This window comes from Protopterus annectens, chromosome 10.part0, assembly GCF_019279795.1.
Source record: "Protopterus annectens isolate FY-2018-M chromosome 10.part0, PAN1.0, whole genome shotgun sequence".
Taxonomy (NCBI): domain Eukaryota; kingdom Metazoa; phylum Chordata; order Ceratodontiformes; family Protopteridae; genus Protopterus; species Protopterus annectens.
In genome coordinates, this window is record NC_056744.1 from 187150729 (window position 1) to 187168878 (window position 18150).

The window sequence follows — 18150 nt, forward strand, 5'->3', positions numbered from 1 at the left end:
AATAGATCTTTCAAAAACTGCTTGATATCTTTTAAAATATGAGGTATCATAGTCAAAGCTGGTCTAATAGATTTTTCGAGATAGATCGATAATGGCTGTGTACACCAGTTATGCCCTGCAACTATGGGCCTAAGTGGAGGACATAGAGGGTCTTTGTGTAGTTTCGGTAGGCCTTGAATTATGGGTATTAAGGGGTGATGCACAGTAAAATAGTCAAAAAGACTTTTATCTATTTTACCTGCACTAAATAAATTTTTAAGTGTAGCATTAACATTGTGTATCACAAAATCTACACGTTTTCTGTTTATAATCAAATAAAAATCATCATTAGACAACAAATTTATCATGTCTGCATTATGACATTCACTATTAAAAACAACGATTGGACATCCCTTGTCCGCTGGTCGTATAATTATATTACTATTATTTTCTAAGCCTCTGAAAGCTAAATATTCAGCCCTGGTCAGATTAAAACACTTAGTGCTATTATTTCTAAAATTGTTGACTCATTAATCTTATAAAAGTCATCTACACATAACTTTTCAAATGCATTGACAATAGGATTAAGCAGAGGTACAAAAGTACTAGGCTTTCTAAAAGTATATATATATATATATATATATATATATATATATATATATATATATATATCATTAGTAGAGTCAGTGTTTTTAAAGTTCAATTTTAACATAAGATTTCTAGTAAAAGTCTTTAAATCAAGTATTACCTATGCAAAGTCCATTTTCTGCATTGGAATAAAAGATGGTCCTTTCTTCAGGATTGAAATCTCTGTGTCAGAAAGTGTATAAGAAGATAGATTCTAAATTACGACTTCTTCTCCAGACCCCAGGCTTTCTTGATAGTTGGCGTTCCCGTTGCTTCCTCTAATTTCCTTTTCATCTGATTTCGACTCCGTAACTGTGACCTCTTCTCTGTCTGCACAAATTCCTTTATCGGAAGAGGGAAAGCTAACTTCTGATGAAAAAAAAGAAGCTGTTGAAGACTGCAATCCAGTAGATGTGGTATCTGTCCTCCAATATGATCTGTATTTCTCTCCACAGCTTCTTCTGATCTATGAACCTGTACTACTGCTTGAAACATCTTCCTTCTGGTGCCCTGCTCCTTAACGGATTATGTTTTAGTGATCTGATTGGTTAAAGTTGTATAATCAACATTGGATTCAGTTTCGCAACTGGCCAATGATTCACGCCTCTCATCATTGACTGAAATCCCAGGGGTTTCTTCAGTTGTAACAAGCATTTCATTCATAAGATTCTCAGTACGTTGTACAAAGGCCATGTAAAAACATTACCAGTCTTAAAGTCCATACGATCTCTAGATAATTTTTTCTGTTTTATCTTACACAGTTTCCACTCGTATACTGCTAAAGATTCCATAATTTCATTCAGATATTTGTCCACTAAATCTGAATGAAATTGTTCTACCAACTCCTTATATTGTTGTTTCACAGTGGCAGAAATGCAATCAGTTTCACGTTTAGAGAATTTAGCTAAGAGCTTCATATATTTAATACTGGATTCAAGATTAATTGTCTGCCATTCTGTTAATAATTCAGGATCACTACATCCTTGGCAGGCATTTTAATACACGTAGCCCATGGGTGACTATTCCCTCTCTTATGCAAACTTCCATATGGAAGTTTTGATACTGTTCTCTTTTCAGTTTAAACAGGTTATTTTCAATAGCATAAAATCTTGGCTTTCAATGCAACAATATCAACATTAATGTTAATACAGTCATTACCAGTCTCAGTTAATCTAACAGAAGATTAGCAAGTCCATCCAGGGTGCATAAAAATCTTTCCAAGCTTATGTTTTGTCTTTTAATAAAAATATTCTTAAATACTGAAGTTTTCTACCATTCTTGGGTCCACCAGTTAGCTAATTACTAGAATCAGATATGACATTTATGGACACTTGATGTGGAGAAATAAACTAAAGATGTGCATGAATTACATATAATCCACCAGAGTTGAGGGAGTAAGATAGGTATAAGGGGTAGTGGCACAAGAGATGGTAGGATGAGGTGTAGTGAACCTTATTAGGTAAGATAATGCTTGAATTTAGCATATTAGTTAGAAGTGTGAGCAATTAGTACAAAGCCATTGATTACTAGTTAGAAGTGTGGGCAATTGGTACAAAGTCATTGATTAGTGGGGTGGCATCAGGTTTCATTTTGAAGACTACTTTTAAGCGTATATGTGATTACGATTATACTAGAGTAAATTATAAGGTTTGTCTGATCCCAGTTTACTTAACAAAATTTGAATTTCAGATATTTTATACCCCGACTAATGCTGACATGTTCTAGAATGGCTTCCAGGTCAAGCATATAGGTGGCTATTGTTTTTTTTTCTGCAAAAAGGTGCAAAGTTACATGCTTTAGTAGTGTGATGACTGTAGTGGTAGTAACATTATGCTTAGTTTGGACAGTGAGAAAGTAAAATGCATATATTGAAATCCCACTGAGGCCATCATTCTGTGAAGTTTTTAATGGAACGATAAAGCATAGTTTTAAGGTATATTGCTAGTGATATAGACTGTAAAGATAGAAATACGATCCTTTTATACAGGGTGTTACTAAGTCCTCACTTGGAATATTATGTTAAGTTCTAGAAACCATATTGTAGGTGAAACATCAGCTGGTTCATAGGTAGGTACTAGGCTATCTGCCCAAAGGCATTTATAAGCCTAGCCAGAATGTGTTGGCTTTCATCGCCCCCTTAGATTAGATCCCTGTGCCTCAGTCCAGCACAGCCACTGAAGTGATCCCCGGGGTAAACTTTCTGTTTCCCATCCACTCGTCAAGGATTCTTTTGAAGAGTGCTAGCGAGGAGCTCTGCCTAATGTAGATTGGAATCTTGTTCCAAAGCTTGGGAAGTCTCTGGGACAGGAATCTATCCCTCCAGCACGTCCTATTTATTGTTGTGGTGAGGTTTAGATCCCTAGAGTGTGTGGCTCGAGGGGATAAGGTTTTCTTTAGGTGGAGTATGTCCATCAATTCTGGGTTGGACATGGCCTTGTATGGCAGGCAGAGATCACCTCTCAGTAGGCGGTATGCAACCGAGTACAACTGGAGTTTCTTCAGTTGAGCTGCATAGAGCATCTGTTTGAGGCCAGTGATCCTCTTGGTGAGGTACTTCTGTGGTCTTTCCAGCTGTTGCAGGTGTCTTGTAAGGTACATCCAAAATGGGGCATTGTACTCTGTGATGGGTCTGATGAGTGATGAGTAGAGGGGCACAATGACCTCTTTTGATCTGGATGCGAACCCTTTTGTGATTAGGTGGGCCACATAGAAGGATTTTCTAACCACTTTGGCAATGTGATTATCAAAGGTGAGATTACTATCTACTTGGGTCCCCAGATCCCTTATTACGTCTTCCGTATTTAGGAGACTGCCACCTATGTGGTAGTTTGTGGGTACTTTGTTTTTTCCAAAGGGGATGGCTATGCACTTTTTGGCATTTAGCTTGAGGTCATGATTTTGACACCAGGTACCCGTCTCAGTGAGACCCTTTTGGAGGATGTCTGCATCAGCCGGAGAGTCTATTATAGCCCCTAGTTTGCAGTCGTCTGCGAACTTGGTCAGCCATAGTCCTCCTGTGCTTGCCTATACCTCTGAGAAGTATATGCCAAATTGGAGGGGTCCTAGGACTGAGCACTGGGGAACACCACTTGTAACCGGTTTAGAGTTGGACCTAGCTCCTGCAACTCTCACCATATGGGTTCTGTCTGTGAGCCAGTTGGCAACCCAGGGTTTATGTTCAGGCTGGTGAGCTTGTCTATAATACCAGAATGGGGAATGGTGTCGAAGGCCTTAGCGAGCTCTAGGTAGGCTGTGTGTACCACCTTTCCCTCATCTTTAGCCTTGATAATTGTCTCAAAGAGTGTACATTTAAAGATTACTATAATTATAATAAGATGAGCAATATGGAGTATGAGAAGAAGCTTAGAAGTACAAATTCTGATACTGTAGACGAGAAAGCAAAATAAAGCTATAATATTTATACAAAGCATCATCAAGTTGTAGATTGATTGTTTTAAACTAGCCAAATGTTTATTCACCACAGTTTTAGCACTTTCATTCCAAAACACAGGAACTTCATCAGAAAACCTTTTCTGATGAAGTTTCTGTATTTTGCAACGAAAGTGCTAAAACTGTGGTGAATAAATATTTGGCTGGGACTTTTGGTGTGGCATTTTTTATTTTCAAGTTTACATAGTACACTGTTTTGTGGTTTATTTTATCCATTGTGATAAACCAGAAAGCACTGAAATTCAGTGAATCATTTGTATGGGGTACAGATAGACAAGAAGATATTCAAGACTGAGGTCAGGGAATAGTAGAGGGACAGGGTGGCATGATTCTAAAATACGTAGCCTAAGAGAATGGTGTTGTTCAGATCCCTTGTAGTGTTTAATAGTTGCTTGGAATTAATAGACAGAGTATTATAGAAGAGGATAGCAGCAGATAAGCTTATATGCTACCTTTCAGTAGACTTTGTGGTTCAAAGTCTTTTTTTATTTTCAGTTGAAATCTGTATATGTCAATACATTTGATAACTGTGTGAAGAGATATGAGGCCTGGTTGTACTGATAGCTACAAAATGTTTATATACATCATAAATTCTGGTAATATAAGAATGATAGTGTTTTGACAGTGATAAGTATAGCTTTCCGTATTGGGATCATCATATTATGTTTGATCTTGTTTTGTTTTTGTTCTTTTATAGCCATCATGGAGATTGTGTATGTTTACACAAAGAAGCGCAGTGAGTTTGGCCGACAGTGCAACTTCTCAGATCGGCCTGCTGAGCTGCATGTGGACATTATCCCTGATCCTATCCAAGCTATGAACTTTATAGAGAGAAATCCCTGTGATATAACCATCCAGTGTTCAAGAGACATGTCAGAGCATGAGGTAAAAATGATTGACAGTACATATTTTTATATTGGATAATTAATGATAGCAACCTCCTTTGTACAATGTGGAAGAGCTAAGCTGGAGGAGAAGGAGCAGCATGTAAAGCACTGTACACAATGTAGACAAAGCCTGTGAAATAATCAGTAGTAAGAAGTGTGTCTTGAGCTAAGATATTTGAAGCCATAAAAATAGATACTTGTACAATGTGAAGCCCAGAATTAAAGAAAGTACTTTAGAAATCTAATTTTATTAAAAAGATTAGTAATTTTATAAGTAGAAACAAAAAAGTAGTACAGCACTATACCTCTCAACCTGGAAACATCAAAAATCTGGGCCAAGGCCCATGAAAAATAGGTACAAATCTGTACACTGATTAACATAAAAGTTGTATACATAATTATGTAACCCGCCCCCTCCAGTGGGATTGTCGGATACCAACTTTCAAACGCAAACTGAAGAACAGACAACCAAAATATGGACCCAGCCCAAACCATGTAATAAGTGGTAACCATTTTTTAAATTTGTAGCAATGATGTTCACTGGGAAGAGAGAAGATGATAAACCTTAGGATTTTGTTTTTAGTGAATTGCAGTATGTGGATTTTGTGGTAAAAGTAGAGCATTTAATGGTAGTTAATATTCTAATCTTAGCAAAATAATATTATAGTATGCTAGGACCTCCAAACATCATTCTCCATGGCCTACAGATCAGTGGCATAGCTTGAGTTTGTGCCACCTGGGGCTGTCTGATTTTGGTGCTCTTCCCCCTTCACAAAATCATGGTTGAATGGGGCCCCCCATACACAACCCTCCTCCCTGCAGCCATTCCAATGTCCCATTACTTGACTATTTTGCCCCATGTACCATAAACACCGTGACGTGCGTGCTGCTTTGCTTCTATGATGATTACCTGGATTTCATTTAAAACCTTTATTTTACATTTTATAGCACAAACACTAATAGACATCTGCTAAACAAAACAATACAGTCTCATAATGAAAAAAAGATTTGCCATTAAAACTTTTCTGCCCTTGACACTCACATTCACTGAAACAGTATTGAAACCCACATTCAAAGAAAATGCATCTGGCCAGTGGCAGATAAAGATTACCTCTGGGCTGTTTTCAAATCATAGGCCCCTTGCACATGAAATATACATGTGTTCTGTGATGCACCTTTCTGGTTGTATTAAATGACATTCCTTGTATAATACAACACACATGTTAGAATTCGCTTTAAATTTATTGTTTGAAACATTTTTCCAGTAAGCAATGAAACAAAATACATGAACCAATGATGACAAAACTGCCCAGTTCAGAACATTTCCATCATAAAGATCTGCTCAAACTTCTACAATCCAGCAGTATCAGTAAATATGCACAATTTCTGCAGAAGTAAAAGTCATCTAAATAATTCCACATTAAAGAGATCTGTAAGATATATAACTAATGAATAGGTTGTCGCTAGCAAACAACTTAGTATTTCATTGTTTCATCTACAAATAAAGTGCCTGTTCCCTTGAGGAATAAATTGCCTATGTTACATGAAAAAATTATAAGCTGGTAGTTTTACAATAGGGAATGGATGGCAAACTGATAACAGGTTCATAGATGTTATGTGATCCTATCTCGCCTACATTCTGTACTGATGGGCTCGGAGCCGATCCCTCGGCTCTGACTCGGCACGCTATGCTACAGAGCGAAGCCTCTTATTGGCTGAGCTATTTTCTATCCCAGGATGCACCACCACTAATCCCCCAGATCTCGTTTGCCACTTACAAGCTAGGACGTGGTCTCAAACTTGGCTGAGCTAAGTACTGTTTTTTTTCTAAAGTTTCCTGTCAGGAAATTCCTTATTCTTACCCAAAAGCTGTTTTAACAGCTATTGTTGTTGTACGAGTGTGTTTTGGTACATTTTTTTGTGGTAAATTGTGTGTTTGTTAAGGGAAAGGTTTCCCATTTAAGTTAGAGGGGCCTTCCCCTATTCTTCAGCTAGTTTCTCTTATTTTTTTTCAAGGAGGTCAAGTACCTGTTTAAGTTAGAGGGTCTTGGTCCTCCTTTTTAGTGTTTTCTGATATTGTATTGTATCATGTTTAAAAAAAAAAAAAAAAGTTAAAAGTTAAATTTTTTGTATTGTGGTAAAATCTTTGTTCTGACAAGGTAGTGCTTCTTTCCACTGTTTTAGTGTTTTTTTTGATAGGCATTATGTCAAAAGAACATAGACCCTCAGGGTTCAAAAAGTGCATGAGGTGCGGTTATAAGATGTCTATAACCGATGACCACTCCTCGTGCGTATATTGTTTTGGCGCCAAGCACCTACAGGAGTCCTGTAGCGTGTGTCACGCCTTTTCATCTAGAGTCCTCCAAGAGAGGAAGAATAAATTAATATTGAAAGGGCTGATTAAACCCTCTTTCGAGGAGGCCTTATCTTCCTCTTCCTCTCCCACCAAGAAGAAGAAAGCATCGGCTCCGACCAGCCCGTCAGAACCGACTGCTAAGAAACCTAGGCAGGCTTCTCCATCGGCTCCACGGACTTCAGAGCCGAGGGCGGAACGGTCTGCCTCGATGCCTCCAGTCTCGACTCCTCTGGTTTCGGAGCCGAGGACTGGGGCATCGAGAGGCGGGTCACCTTCATTGGCTCCACTGATTTTGGAGCCGATGAGGGTTGCCGGCTCAGACTCTTCCCCTTCGGTGCCGAAGCCCTCCTCGGCACCGAGGGAAATTGTTTTGGGTTCTCCCTCGGAACCGATATTGGTCGAGTCCATTCGGAGCTGGTCCCCCAGTCCTTTGGAGCCGATGGAGAAGTCGGTTCGGACCCGATCGGTTTCATCTAGATCCTCCAAGATGTCTGATTCGGACATCGACAGGGTGCTCCTAAGACTTTTCCAGTCTCTTGTGTTCCAAAAGTTAGTTTCGGCTCCAGCCCATTCGGCTTCGGAGCCGATGGTCCACCCTGTAGTTATGGTTCCTCCTCCAACAGCCTTGGCACCGTTGGAGCCGGTGCTGTTGGAGCAGATGGAGGTTTTCGGGTCGGCCCCGACCCTTACTCCAACCCCGGCTCTCGAGTCGGAGTTCGGTACGCGGACCTCCTCTGTCGGCCCCGGGGAGGACGCTTCAGGACTGATGTTTTCGGTCCCAAGCCTTCCTCTCGGTGCGTCGGCTGTGGGGGTACCGTCTACTGTTGTGGCCACGGGGGTTGGACCTTCCCAGGCTTCTGGTGGTCCGGCCTTCAGGGCCATGAGGAGTCCGTTAACCAAATCTTCTTTGGCTACCTCCACGGTCTCTCCAGCACCTTCCCTGCATACGGAGACTGGGTCTTTGGCAGTCCCCCTGTCCTTAGACAGCGGAGCCCCAGGGCCTGAGGTCACCCCCACTGGGGGTTCCCCCCCTCCTGGAGGTCCCTCTGAAGCTTCTTCGGAGGAACCCCCAAGGAAAAGATCGTGCAAGAGGAAGCACGTTGACTCCCCCGATGAGTCTCTCACGTCAGACACTGATCTTGATGATGCAGAGGGGTCCCCTAAGTCGTCCTCAGATGATGTCTCCTTTGCAGACATCCTGGAAGCCCTCAAACAATGAGGCGGCTGGCATTCCAAACCCCCTTCTGCTGACGAGTCGGTGTTCCTTAAGGCCTTCGGGGCTCAGCCCTCCGCCTCCTGGGTGTCTCTGCCCTTCGACGAGCTCCTAGATTTGATCTGTCGAAGGGCATGGGAACACCCAGACTCTGTGGAACCGGTGCCTGCTCGCCCAAATAAGTTCCTGTCAGCACCCCCAGAGAAGGAGTTTTTGACGAAAGGTGTGGCTGTAGATGCCTTGGTGGTGGCATCTGCTACCCAACAAGATGTAGCAAAGGCTTCGACGTCTGTCCATCCTCCTAATAAGGAGTCTAGGAGCATGGATCGGTATGGTAAGCGCACCCTCAGTTCAGCGGCCTTTACCTGAAGATCCCTGAACTACTTAACGCACTTCACCAGGTTTCAGAGGGATCTGATCAAGGAGCTTTCAGATACCCTCTTGGGTAACGTACCTGAGCAGCTGGCCCAGACGGTTGGCTCTCAGTTGGCTACGCTGTCATCCATATCAAACTCGTCCATGAGGCTCATTTCTTATGTGGTCGAGGGGGCGAGTAGAGCAGCGGGTACAGGTATTGCTCTACAGAGGCAAGCCTGGCTCCGCCTGTGTCATTTTGCGGAAGCCTTCAAGTCTTCCTTTGCCGACGCTCCCTTTGATGGGTCCTCTTTGTTTAGACCCAAGGTAAATGACACAATGACCCGCTGCGAGCAAGAAGGTAAGACTTTAACTGCCGTAGGGGCACGATTTTCCACTCCCTTTCGGCCTTACCCCAAGGCTAAAAGAGGAGGGAAAATGTGGTTCTGTAGATCTCAGAAGTCTTATCCCTCACAGCAGGACGATCCCCCTTCTAGAGGCAGAGGAGGGGGAAATTCTTCTGGAAGACGCCGTCCCAGAGGCGGCAGAGGCCCTCGCAACACTGGAGACCACGAGTCCTTTTGTGGCTCTTCAGCCTTTCACAATCCCCGAGGGATTGCCCGACTGTGCAGCTCCGGAGCCAGTCGGGGGTCATTTTTCAAGGCACCTAAAAGCCTGGGAAGGTATCACTCAGGACCGATGGGTGCTTCAAATTATCACCGGAGGTTACGCCATTCCCTTTTCTCACTCCCCACCTCCGTCCAAGAAAATCCCGGACCCGCCACCCAGTCAACAGGAAACTGCAGCCTTAGAAATCTCAAAACTGCTTCAAAAAGGAGTCATCCAACCGGTCCCCGCATACCAGATCACTTTAGGGACTTACTCAAGATTCTTTTTGGTGCCAAAAAAGACCGGGGACTTGAGGCCCATTTTGGATCTCAGCATTCTAAATCGTTCAGTCAAAAAGTCCAAGTTCCGAATGGTCACCCTACAATCCATTCTCCCACTGCTGGAGAAAGGTGTTTGGATGTGCTCCATAGATCTCAAGGACGCTTATTACCACATCATGGTACATCAGGCGTCCAGGAGACATCTGCGCTTCAGCCTAGGAGACAGTCATTTTCAGTTCCGCGTGCTGCCCTTTGGTCTCACCACAGCCCCCAGGGTGTTCACCAAATGTTTGGCGGTCATGACTGCTCACCTGAGAAGTCTAGGATTCCAGGTGTTTCCGTATCTAGACGACTGGCTCCTAACTGCCACCTCCAAGCATCTACTATTGCAGAGCCTACAAGCCACAATATCACTGGGCACTTCCCTTGGAATCACCTTCAATTGGCCAAAGTCTGTGTTGCTGCCATCTCAACGCATAAGATTCATCGGAGTAGAGATAGACTCAAACCGAATGCGGGTCTATCTTCCTACAGAAAGGATACAAACCATACAGGCTCAAGTTCGAGCCTTACTTCTCAGATCCAAAGCCCCAGCCAGAATGGTCCTGCAGCTATTGGGATCTATGTCCGCCACGGTTCTTCTAGTTACCCTAGCAAGGTTGCACATGAGAATTCTCCAGTGGCTTCTTTCAACACAGTGGTCCTTTCAGGATCTCCCTCTCAGTCACCTCATATGGATCACAGAAACCTGCAAACGGGACCTTCGCTGGTGGCTGGTGCCCTCCAATCTGGATCAGGGACGACCCTTTGTTCCACCTCCTCATGTGGCCACTTTAACTTCGGACGCCTCCCAGATGGGGGTGGGGGGGCATTCCCTTGGCAGGTCAGTCCAAGGCAAATGGTATTCGGAAGAGAGCCTCCTTCATATCAACATTTTAGAAATGAGGGCGGTGTTTCTGTCCCTACAAGCCCTTCACGATTACCTCCCTCAGGGCGTAATTGCCGTTCACTCCGACAACATGTCAGTAGTCTGGTACCTGAACAAGCAGGGAGGGACCAGATCCTACTCCCTTTGCAGAGAGGCCATGAGAGTTTGGGAATGGGCAGTGTCGACCAAACGATTTCTAGTGGCGACTCATATCCCTGGCAAGTCCAATGTGATAGCCGACAGACTGAGCAGAACTATCCTCTCTCCTCACGAGTGGTCTCTGAACAATACGGTTGCAACTCAGATTTTCAGCAAATGGGGAATTCCTTGTTGCGACCTCTTCGCAACCCCGCTGAAAGTGAAGTGCAAAAAGTTGTTCTCCCTCACTCCGGCTCCGGGGGAGAGCCCTATGGACGCACTAGCCCATCCTTGGCCCACCGGCTTGCTATACGCTTTTCCCCCAGTTCCCCTCCTTCCCAGAGTGATCCAAAAGGCGTCTCACTTGGGCAGCAAAATGATCTTAGTTGCTCCTTACTGGCCTCGTCAGGTATGGTTCCCCTTTCTTCGGAAATATGCACTGGACGGTCCATGGTTCCTGGATCAGATCCCAGACCTATTAGTTCATCAGTCGGGACTACTCCACCAGTCCCTCCACACCTTGAAATTAACAGCTTGGCTCCTCCTCTTCCGACTATAGTCAGGAATCATACCTTAGACCCGGAAGTCATACATATCTTATCTTCGGCCCACAAGTCTGCCACTAAGAAATTGTATTCTAGCAAATGGAAGAGATTTGCTATTTGGGCTCAACTCCGGGGTCTGGATCCCATCACTATTCCTGTATCGGAAGTCCTGAAATTTCTAACTTCCCTATTCAATCAAGGTTCTTCAGCCTCTACCATCAAGGTTCAATTGGCAGCTATTTCCAATTTTCATGAATTTATAAACCCACCTTTAATGAGCAACAGATTGTGTAAGACCTTCATGAAAGGTGCTGCGCTTTTACGACCTCCGATTTCTCATCCTGCTCCTCCATGGGATCTCGATGTGGTGTTACGTGCCTTAACTTCCTCCCCCTTCGAACCGGCAGCAACATGTAATTTGAAATTTCTATCGTGGAAAACTGCCTTTCTGGTCGCGATTACTTCTGCCAGAAGGGTTTCAGAGCTTCAAGCTTTGTCTGTAAAACCTCTGTACCTGTTTTTTCACAAAGATAGACCTCCGATTTCTCATCCTGCTCCTCCATGGGATCTCGATGTGGTGTTACGTGCCTTAACTTCCTCCCCCTTCGAACCGGCAGCAACATGTAATTTGAAATTTCTATCGTGGAAAACTGCCTTTCTGGTCGCGATTACTTCTGCCAGAAGGGTTTCAGAGCTTCAAGCTTTGTCTGTAAAACCTCCGTACCTGGTTTTTCACAAAGATAGAGTATCTCTCAGGCCAAATCCATCCTTTGTCCCTAAAGTTTGTTCCAGTTTTTGTCTACAACAGTCATTAGAACTTCCAGTTTTCTTTCCAAAGTACTCAAACAAAGCGGAATACATATTCCACACATTAGATGTCCACAGGCAATTGCGTTTTTATTTAGATAGGACCAAACAAACAAGGAAAACAGATCAATTGTTTGTGTCCTTTTCGGATAATAAATTGGGCAAAGCCGTCACAAAGGTCACTATTGCCAAATGGATCAGGGACTGTATTAGTCAAGCTTATTCCTCTTCTAATAAAGAGCTTACGACCTCTGTCAAAGCTCACTCTACAAGAGCTATGGCTACTTCAATAGCATTCCATTCTAAGCTTGCCATTAGTGACATTTGTGTTGTGGCTACGTGATCTTCCCCGCACACTTTCATTTCCCACTACAAATTGGATGTGGCATCTCGGGGGCGAGCTTCATTTGGTTCCACAGTGCTCAGGAGTGTTTTCCAGTGAGCCACCCAGGATTTAGGTGCTAGGGACGCTGTCCCATCAGTACAGAATGTAGGCGAGATAGGATCACATAACATCTTTTAGTTATGTACTTACCATAACTTTAGATGTTTGGGATCCATCTCGCCTACATTCCCAATAACCCACCATCCTTCCCCCTTCCTTTGAGATCAGAAGAGATCGGACGGTCCGAATCCTATTGTTTCATCTTGAAACATCTGGCAATGTTATATAAACAAGTTATGTATGTGTGCATGAATGCGGACAAACAAGATCTGGGGGATTAGTGGTGGTGCATCCTGGGATAGAGAATAGCTCAGCCAATAAGAGGCTTCGCTCTATAGCATAGCATGCCGAGTCGGAGCCGAGGGATCGGCTCCGAGCCCATCAGTACAGAATGTAGGCGAGATGGATCCCAAACATCTAAAGTTATGGTAAGTACATAACTAAAAGTTACTAGGTATCTCCACCAAAGAGGACATTCTAAGGACTGCAGCATCCACTCCCTTTAAAAGTACAACACAGTACAGTATCAGAAATCTATCTACATACTGTGAGAGTAGAACCCACAGCCTTGTGCATCAAATGCAAGTATTCTACCTGTTGTGCTACTAACAACACAAACAAACTTGGCATAAGCAGCACTAAACTTCTCTCACCCTAAAGAACTATGCAGCAGAAGAAATCTGGAAAAAGCCAAAATTTATGGGTGGGGAGGAGACAAAAGCCCAAAACCAAGGATACATTTTAAACATTGTTAGTATAATCTTAGAAAAGTTGCTAGAATAAATTTTTTGTGTTACCATGCGTCTCTTGAAAGATAGGAAGACTGAAACTTAAATGGCTATTATTATTTAGTGAATTCAGTTCTCACTGATTTTCCAGAAAACCAGAAATTTTAAGAAGAACAGACCAAAACAGGACAGTTGAGAACTAGTTAACAGTGGTGGCGGCATGGGTAGCGCACTTATGCTCTTGCACCTAAGGTACAGGGTTTGAGTCTGTGTAACTCTAACTAGCAGTTATTCCTAACTGGGGCATTTTCCCACTTTTTTAATTAATTGACGTATGTATTTAAACTGTGTTCTTTGTGGTGAATGTTATTAAGCACTGAGGAAGGATACTTGGTAACTGAAAGCTTTGCTGCTATTAAAGTACCTTTTGTCTTACGATGGTGTTAGCTGCTTTGTTCTTACATTTTCACACTTTCACACACATCTCACACACACACACACACACACACACACATCTCACACACACACACACACACACACACACACACACACACCTTGTATGCAGTTGTTCAATACATAAAGAAATAACACCCCTTGTATGCAGCCATTCAGTACATAAAGAAATAACACCCCTCATATGCAGCCATGAGCCATTCAGTACATAAAGAAATAGCCCTCATATGCAGCCGTTCAGTACATAAAGAATTAACCTGCTGTCTGATTACATAAAGTCTCATATGCAGCCGTTCAGTACATAAAGAAATAATGTGCTGTCTGATACACCTCGTATGTAGCCATTCAGTACATAAAGAAATAACACCCCTCATATGCAGCCGTTTAGTACATAAAGAAATAACCTGCTGTCTGATTACATAAAGTCTCGTATGCAGCCGTTCAGTACATAAAGAAATAACCTGCTGTCTGATTACATAAAGTCTCATATCTGCAACCATTCAGTACATAAATAAATAATAGACACTTGTCTCACACACACCTGCTGTTTAAACAGTAAAAGTAGTCAACACAAAGTAAAAGAACCTGCTGTTTAAAAAGTAATCAACATACACTTCTGCAGCCTAAGTAAAAGAAGCAGGCCATTTGAGTACATAAAGTCTTGCACTCAGTTTCTCTCAGCCGTTAAGTACATAAAGCAAAGTAACAGAAGCTTGAGCACACATTCCTCCTGTTAAGTACATAAAGAAGCAAAGTTTAAGTAAGAAAAGTTTGAACACACAAAAAACAGTAAAAGTAATCAACATAAACTTCTCCTGCCTAAGTAAAATAAGCTGCCGTTTGAAGTCTTGCTTGCAGTTTCTCTCGCCTGCAGCCGTTCACTACTTAAAGTAACAGAAGCTTAAAGCTTGTCTCATACACACACCTGCTGTTTAAACAGTAAAAGTAATCAACACAAAGTAAAAGAAGCTGCCATTTAAAAAGTAATCAACACAAAGTAAAAGAAGCTGCTGTTTAAACAGTAATCAACATAAACTTCTTCTCCTGCCTGCAGTGCAGCCTAAGTAAAAGAAGCTGCTGTCTGAGTAAAAAGCAGTAAAAGTAATCAAGTTACATAAACTTTAAACACAGTTTCTCCTGCCTGCAGCCGTTAAGAACATAAATAAGTAAAATAAGCAAAGTAACAGAAGCTTGTCTCTCACACAGTTTCTTCTGCCTGCAGCCGATGTTAAATAAGTAAAAGAGACACACAAACAAGTTTCTCCTACCTGCAGCTGTTAAATAAGTAAAAGAATGAAGTTGTGAGATGCATAGTAAAAGTAAGCAACATAAACGTTAAACACCATGTCTCCTGCCTGCAGCTAAGTGCATAAATAAGTAAAAGAAGCTGCCAAATGCTTTTTAAGTAAATAAATAACAGAAGCTTGTCTCACATGCAGTTTCTCCTGCCTGAAGCCGTTAAGTACATAAGTAAAAGTCAAGAAGGTGCTGTTTGTCATATTTTTTACCTGGAGGTTGACTGGAGCTGAGCCTGGAAAGAAAGATGAGTGCCTGAACACAGACCAGTCTGTAGAAGCTGATGTCATTGCACACGCCCTGCATGTGATAATGTCAGGAGTTTAAAAAAATACAGAAAATTCTGAAATTAAAGGGGCTACGCGGGAATTCGTGGCACACCAATATTTTGCTCTCAAAACTGGTATTTACCGAGGAATGGTATGGTTAAGAAGTACAGCACAAATGCACTCCTAAATATTTTTGCCGACTTGTGTGCATGCAAGCAAAACATTGCTTTACCAACAAGTGGCACTGTTTATTTTTAGTAGTGCTGAATAAAACTAACTTCTAAGCCTTGACATGCATGACCACCTTCACCACTTGTTGGTGTAGCCTATTGCTTAGTCCTGATGACTAATGTGTAAGATAACCACTGACATGTTAGTGATGTTGTCTATTAAGCACTGTCAGGATGAAGATAAAAGTAATCCTAATTCCTGAATAGGGCTTTGACCATCAGCTTCACATTGTTACCATTAATCTTCCTAATGTTACTTTTATGGTAAACCATTTCAGTAGATTTATATTATACAATCAAGTTTTGTAAACTTGAAATTCATATGGTCAAGACTATATAATTGAGTTTTTTGAAAACTTGAAAGTGTAAAAAAAAACAATCTACGTTTTTGCTGGGGGGCAAGCCACCCAGCACCGTCTGTGTGAGGGCTGCACCCTCTATACCCCCTGCAAATTATATTATATATACCAACTCTAAGATTGAACTACAGTGGGGAAAAGCTAAATTTATTGATCCTCACTGTACCACAGTCTACATAGAAGTGCTTCACCAGGGAATTTACCCTTTTCCCCACTGTACTGCAATTTCAGATTTGGTATATATAATTTGCAGGGGGCACAAAGCCTCACATGGCGGTTGTGGATGAGGGCTTGTCACCCTGCAAAAGCATAGATTTGTTCTTTTTTTTTTAATTTTGAGTTTTTGGAAACTCGATCATATGGTCTCAATCATATGAATTTTGAGTTTCTGAAAACTCAGTGATATAATATAAATCCAGTTCTGTACATCTTTTTCCAAAAAATGAATTAGCAGTTGGTGGCAGGCATGCATTTTTTTGTTGGGGGAGAGTCCATTACTTCTTGTGGCCTCAGTTGCATCTGTTCATAAGATGGAGGAGAGAATCATCTGAGAAGAGACACCAAGTGATATAAGATTTTTTTTTTCCTGAAAGTCACTGGAAAACTATCAGTAGATGGCAGAAGAATGTTATGCAGAGTACTATGACAAGGCTGCTAGAGCTTTCTTTCAAATGCATCCTGTTTAATACATGCGTTGCCACTGGTGGCATATAATTTCTTCGACAAGTCAACATTGATTGCCAGTAGCACACAATCAAGATTACTGTAGTAATACCATTATTATTTTTTTCTTTTCAGCTGCTTCTTCTTTGAAAGCATACATTGCCAGCGTAGTAAATCACATGACTAGAGTAACATATCTGAAATGAAAGCTGACTTATCTGTACAAGAAGTCATTAGTCATTGCCAACATCAAATGATCAGACTCACAATAGTAAGTCTGTAAGTTTTCTTTCAATACATGTACATTTAGACATGCATTGCCATTTTATTCTGTATCTTTTCCTCCCCCCAGTACCTGACACCAGTCAAGCACTGTAACAGCTGCCCATTAGTCGTTACTGGGGTGAGAGCTTCAATGTTTATTTATTCCCCTCTGAGGCAACAGGCACAAGAACACATTCATTTTCTGATTGGGGGAGTGCATTCCATGGCAAGACCATCAACTATGCAGCCAACAGCATTATTCCTGCAATCTCTAAGCCTACCCTTGGTGGTGATGTCTGCACCTGCCTTTCAGTATATGCACACTTACATGAGCAAGAGCTACTGAGGCAGCTTGGGTAGCTGCATTGCATATCTTTCCCAGAATTAGCATCCTACTTTTCATGCTCTGGGCTTTCTACTCTAATACTGGAGCGACAGAGGGCTGGCTGAGAACCACTGCACCTTTCACCTAAGACAGGAGAGCCATTGACTCTCATTAGCTCTCTTCCCCTACTGCTATTTCAGCACCCAAGCTATTGTTTGAACTCAGATTATCTGGTATGCACTCAGGTTTTTTTTCTCTATGCCACAAAGCAGACAGGAAGTCTGGGAAGTGGGGAAAAAACACATTAAAAACATTAGTCATAAGCATCTTGTCAGAGGAGACCCAGAAGTACTGCCTGGTGAAGTGACATGCTCAGATCTATACAGCAAGCAAATAGAAACTGACAAAATCTTACCCTGGATCACAGGATGCTGCTCATTAGCACCTCATGGCCTTAATCCTTTGTGCTAACAGCCAACCAGTCACATTATGTGTTTTAATTTTGTGCTCTCTCTCTCTCTCTACACACACACACACACACACATATATATATATATATATATATATATATATATATATATATATATATATACACACACACACATATATATATATATATATATATATATATTATATGTGTATATATGAATAGAGAGAGAGAGATAGAAAGATATATGTATGTGTATATGTATGTGTGTATATATATATATATATATATATATATATATATATATATATATATAGTTCTTGAAACATTTCAGAACTTTTTATAACAGCTTTCACAGTTATCCCCAGACACATTGGTTATACATTATGCAACATACTGAGTCATTCCCTGGAACATCTCTAAAGCATTTCTTCTGGCTTTGCCAATTACGCTGATGCTCTGTGCCTTTATCTACATTAGGTTTTAATCTCTCTGATATGCAAACGTGAGACATAGT

The 18150-nt window shown here is 41.8% G+C and overlaps 1 protein-coding gene across 1 annotated transcript in view; it reads left to right on the top strand.

Moving 5' to 3' along the window:
- DNAI2 (dynein axonemal intermediate chain 2) overlaps window positions 1–18150 on the top strand; it is an 817148-nt gene that overhangs the window by 154119 nt on the left and 644879 nt on the right. Inside the window, exon 2 of the mRNA XM_044086721.1 lies at window positions 4754–4941. Within this exon, the coding sequence (XP_043942656.1) occupies window positions 4759–4941 (183 nt within the window). The 5' untranslated portion in view covers window positions 4754–4758. The remainder of the gene's footprint in view (window positions 1–4753; window positions 4942–18150) is intronic.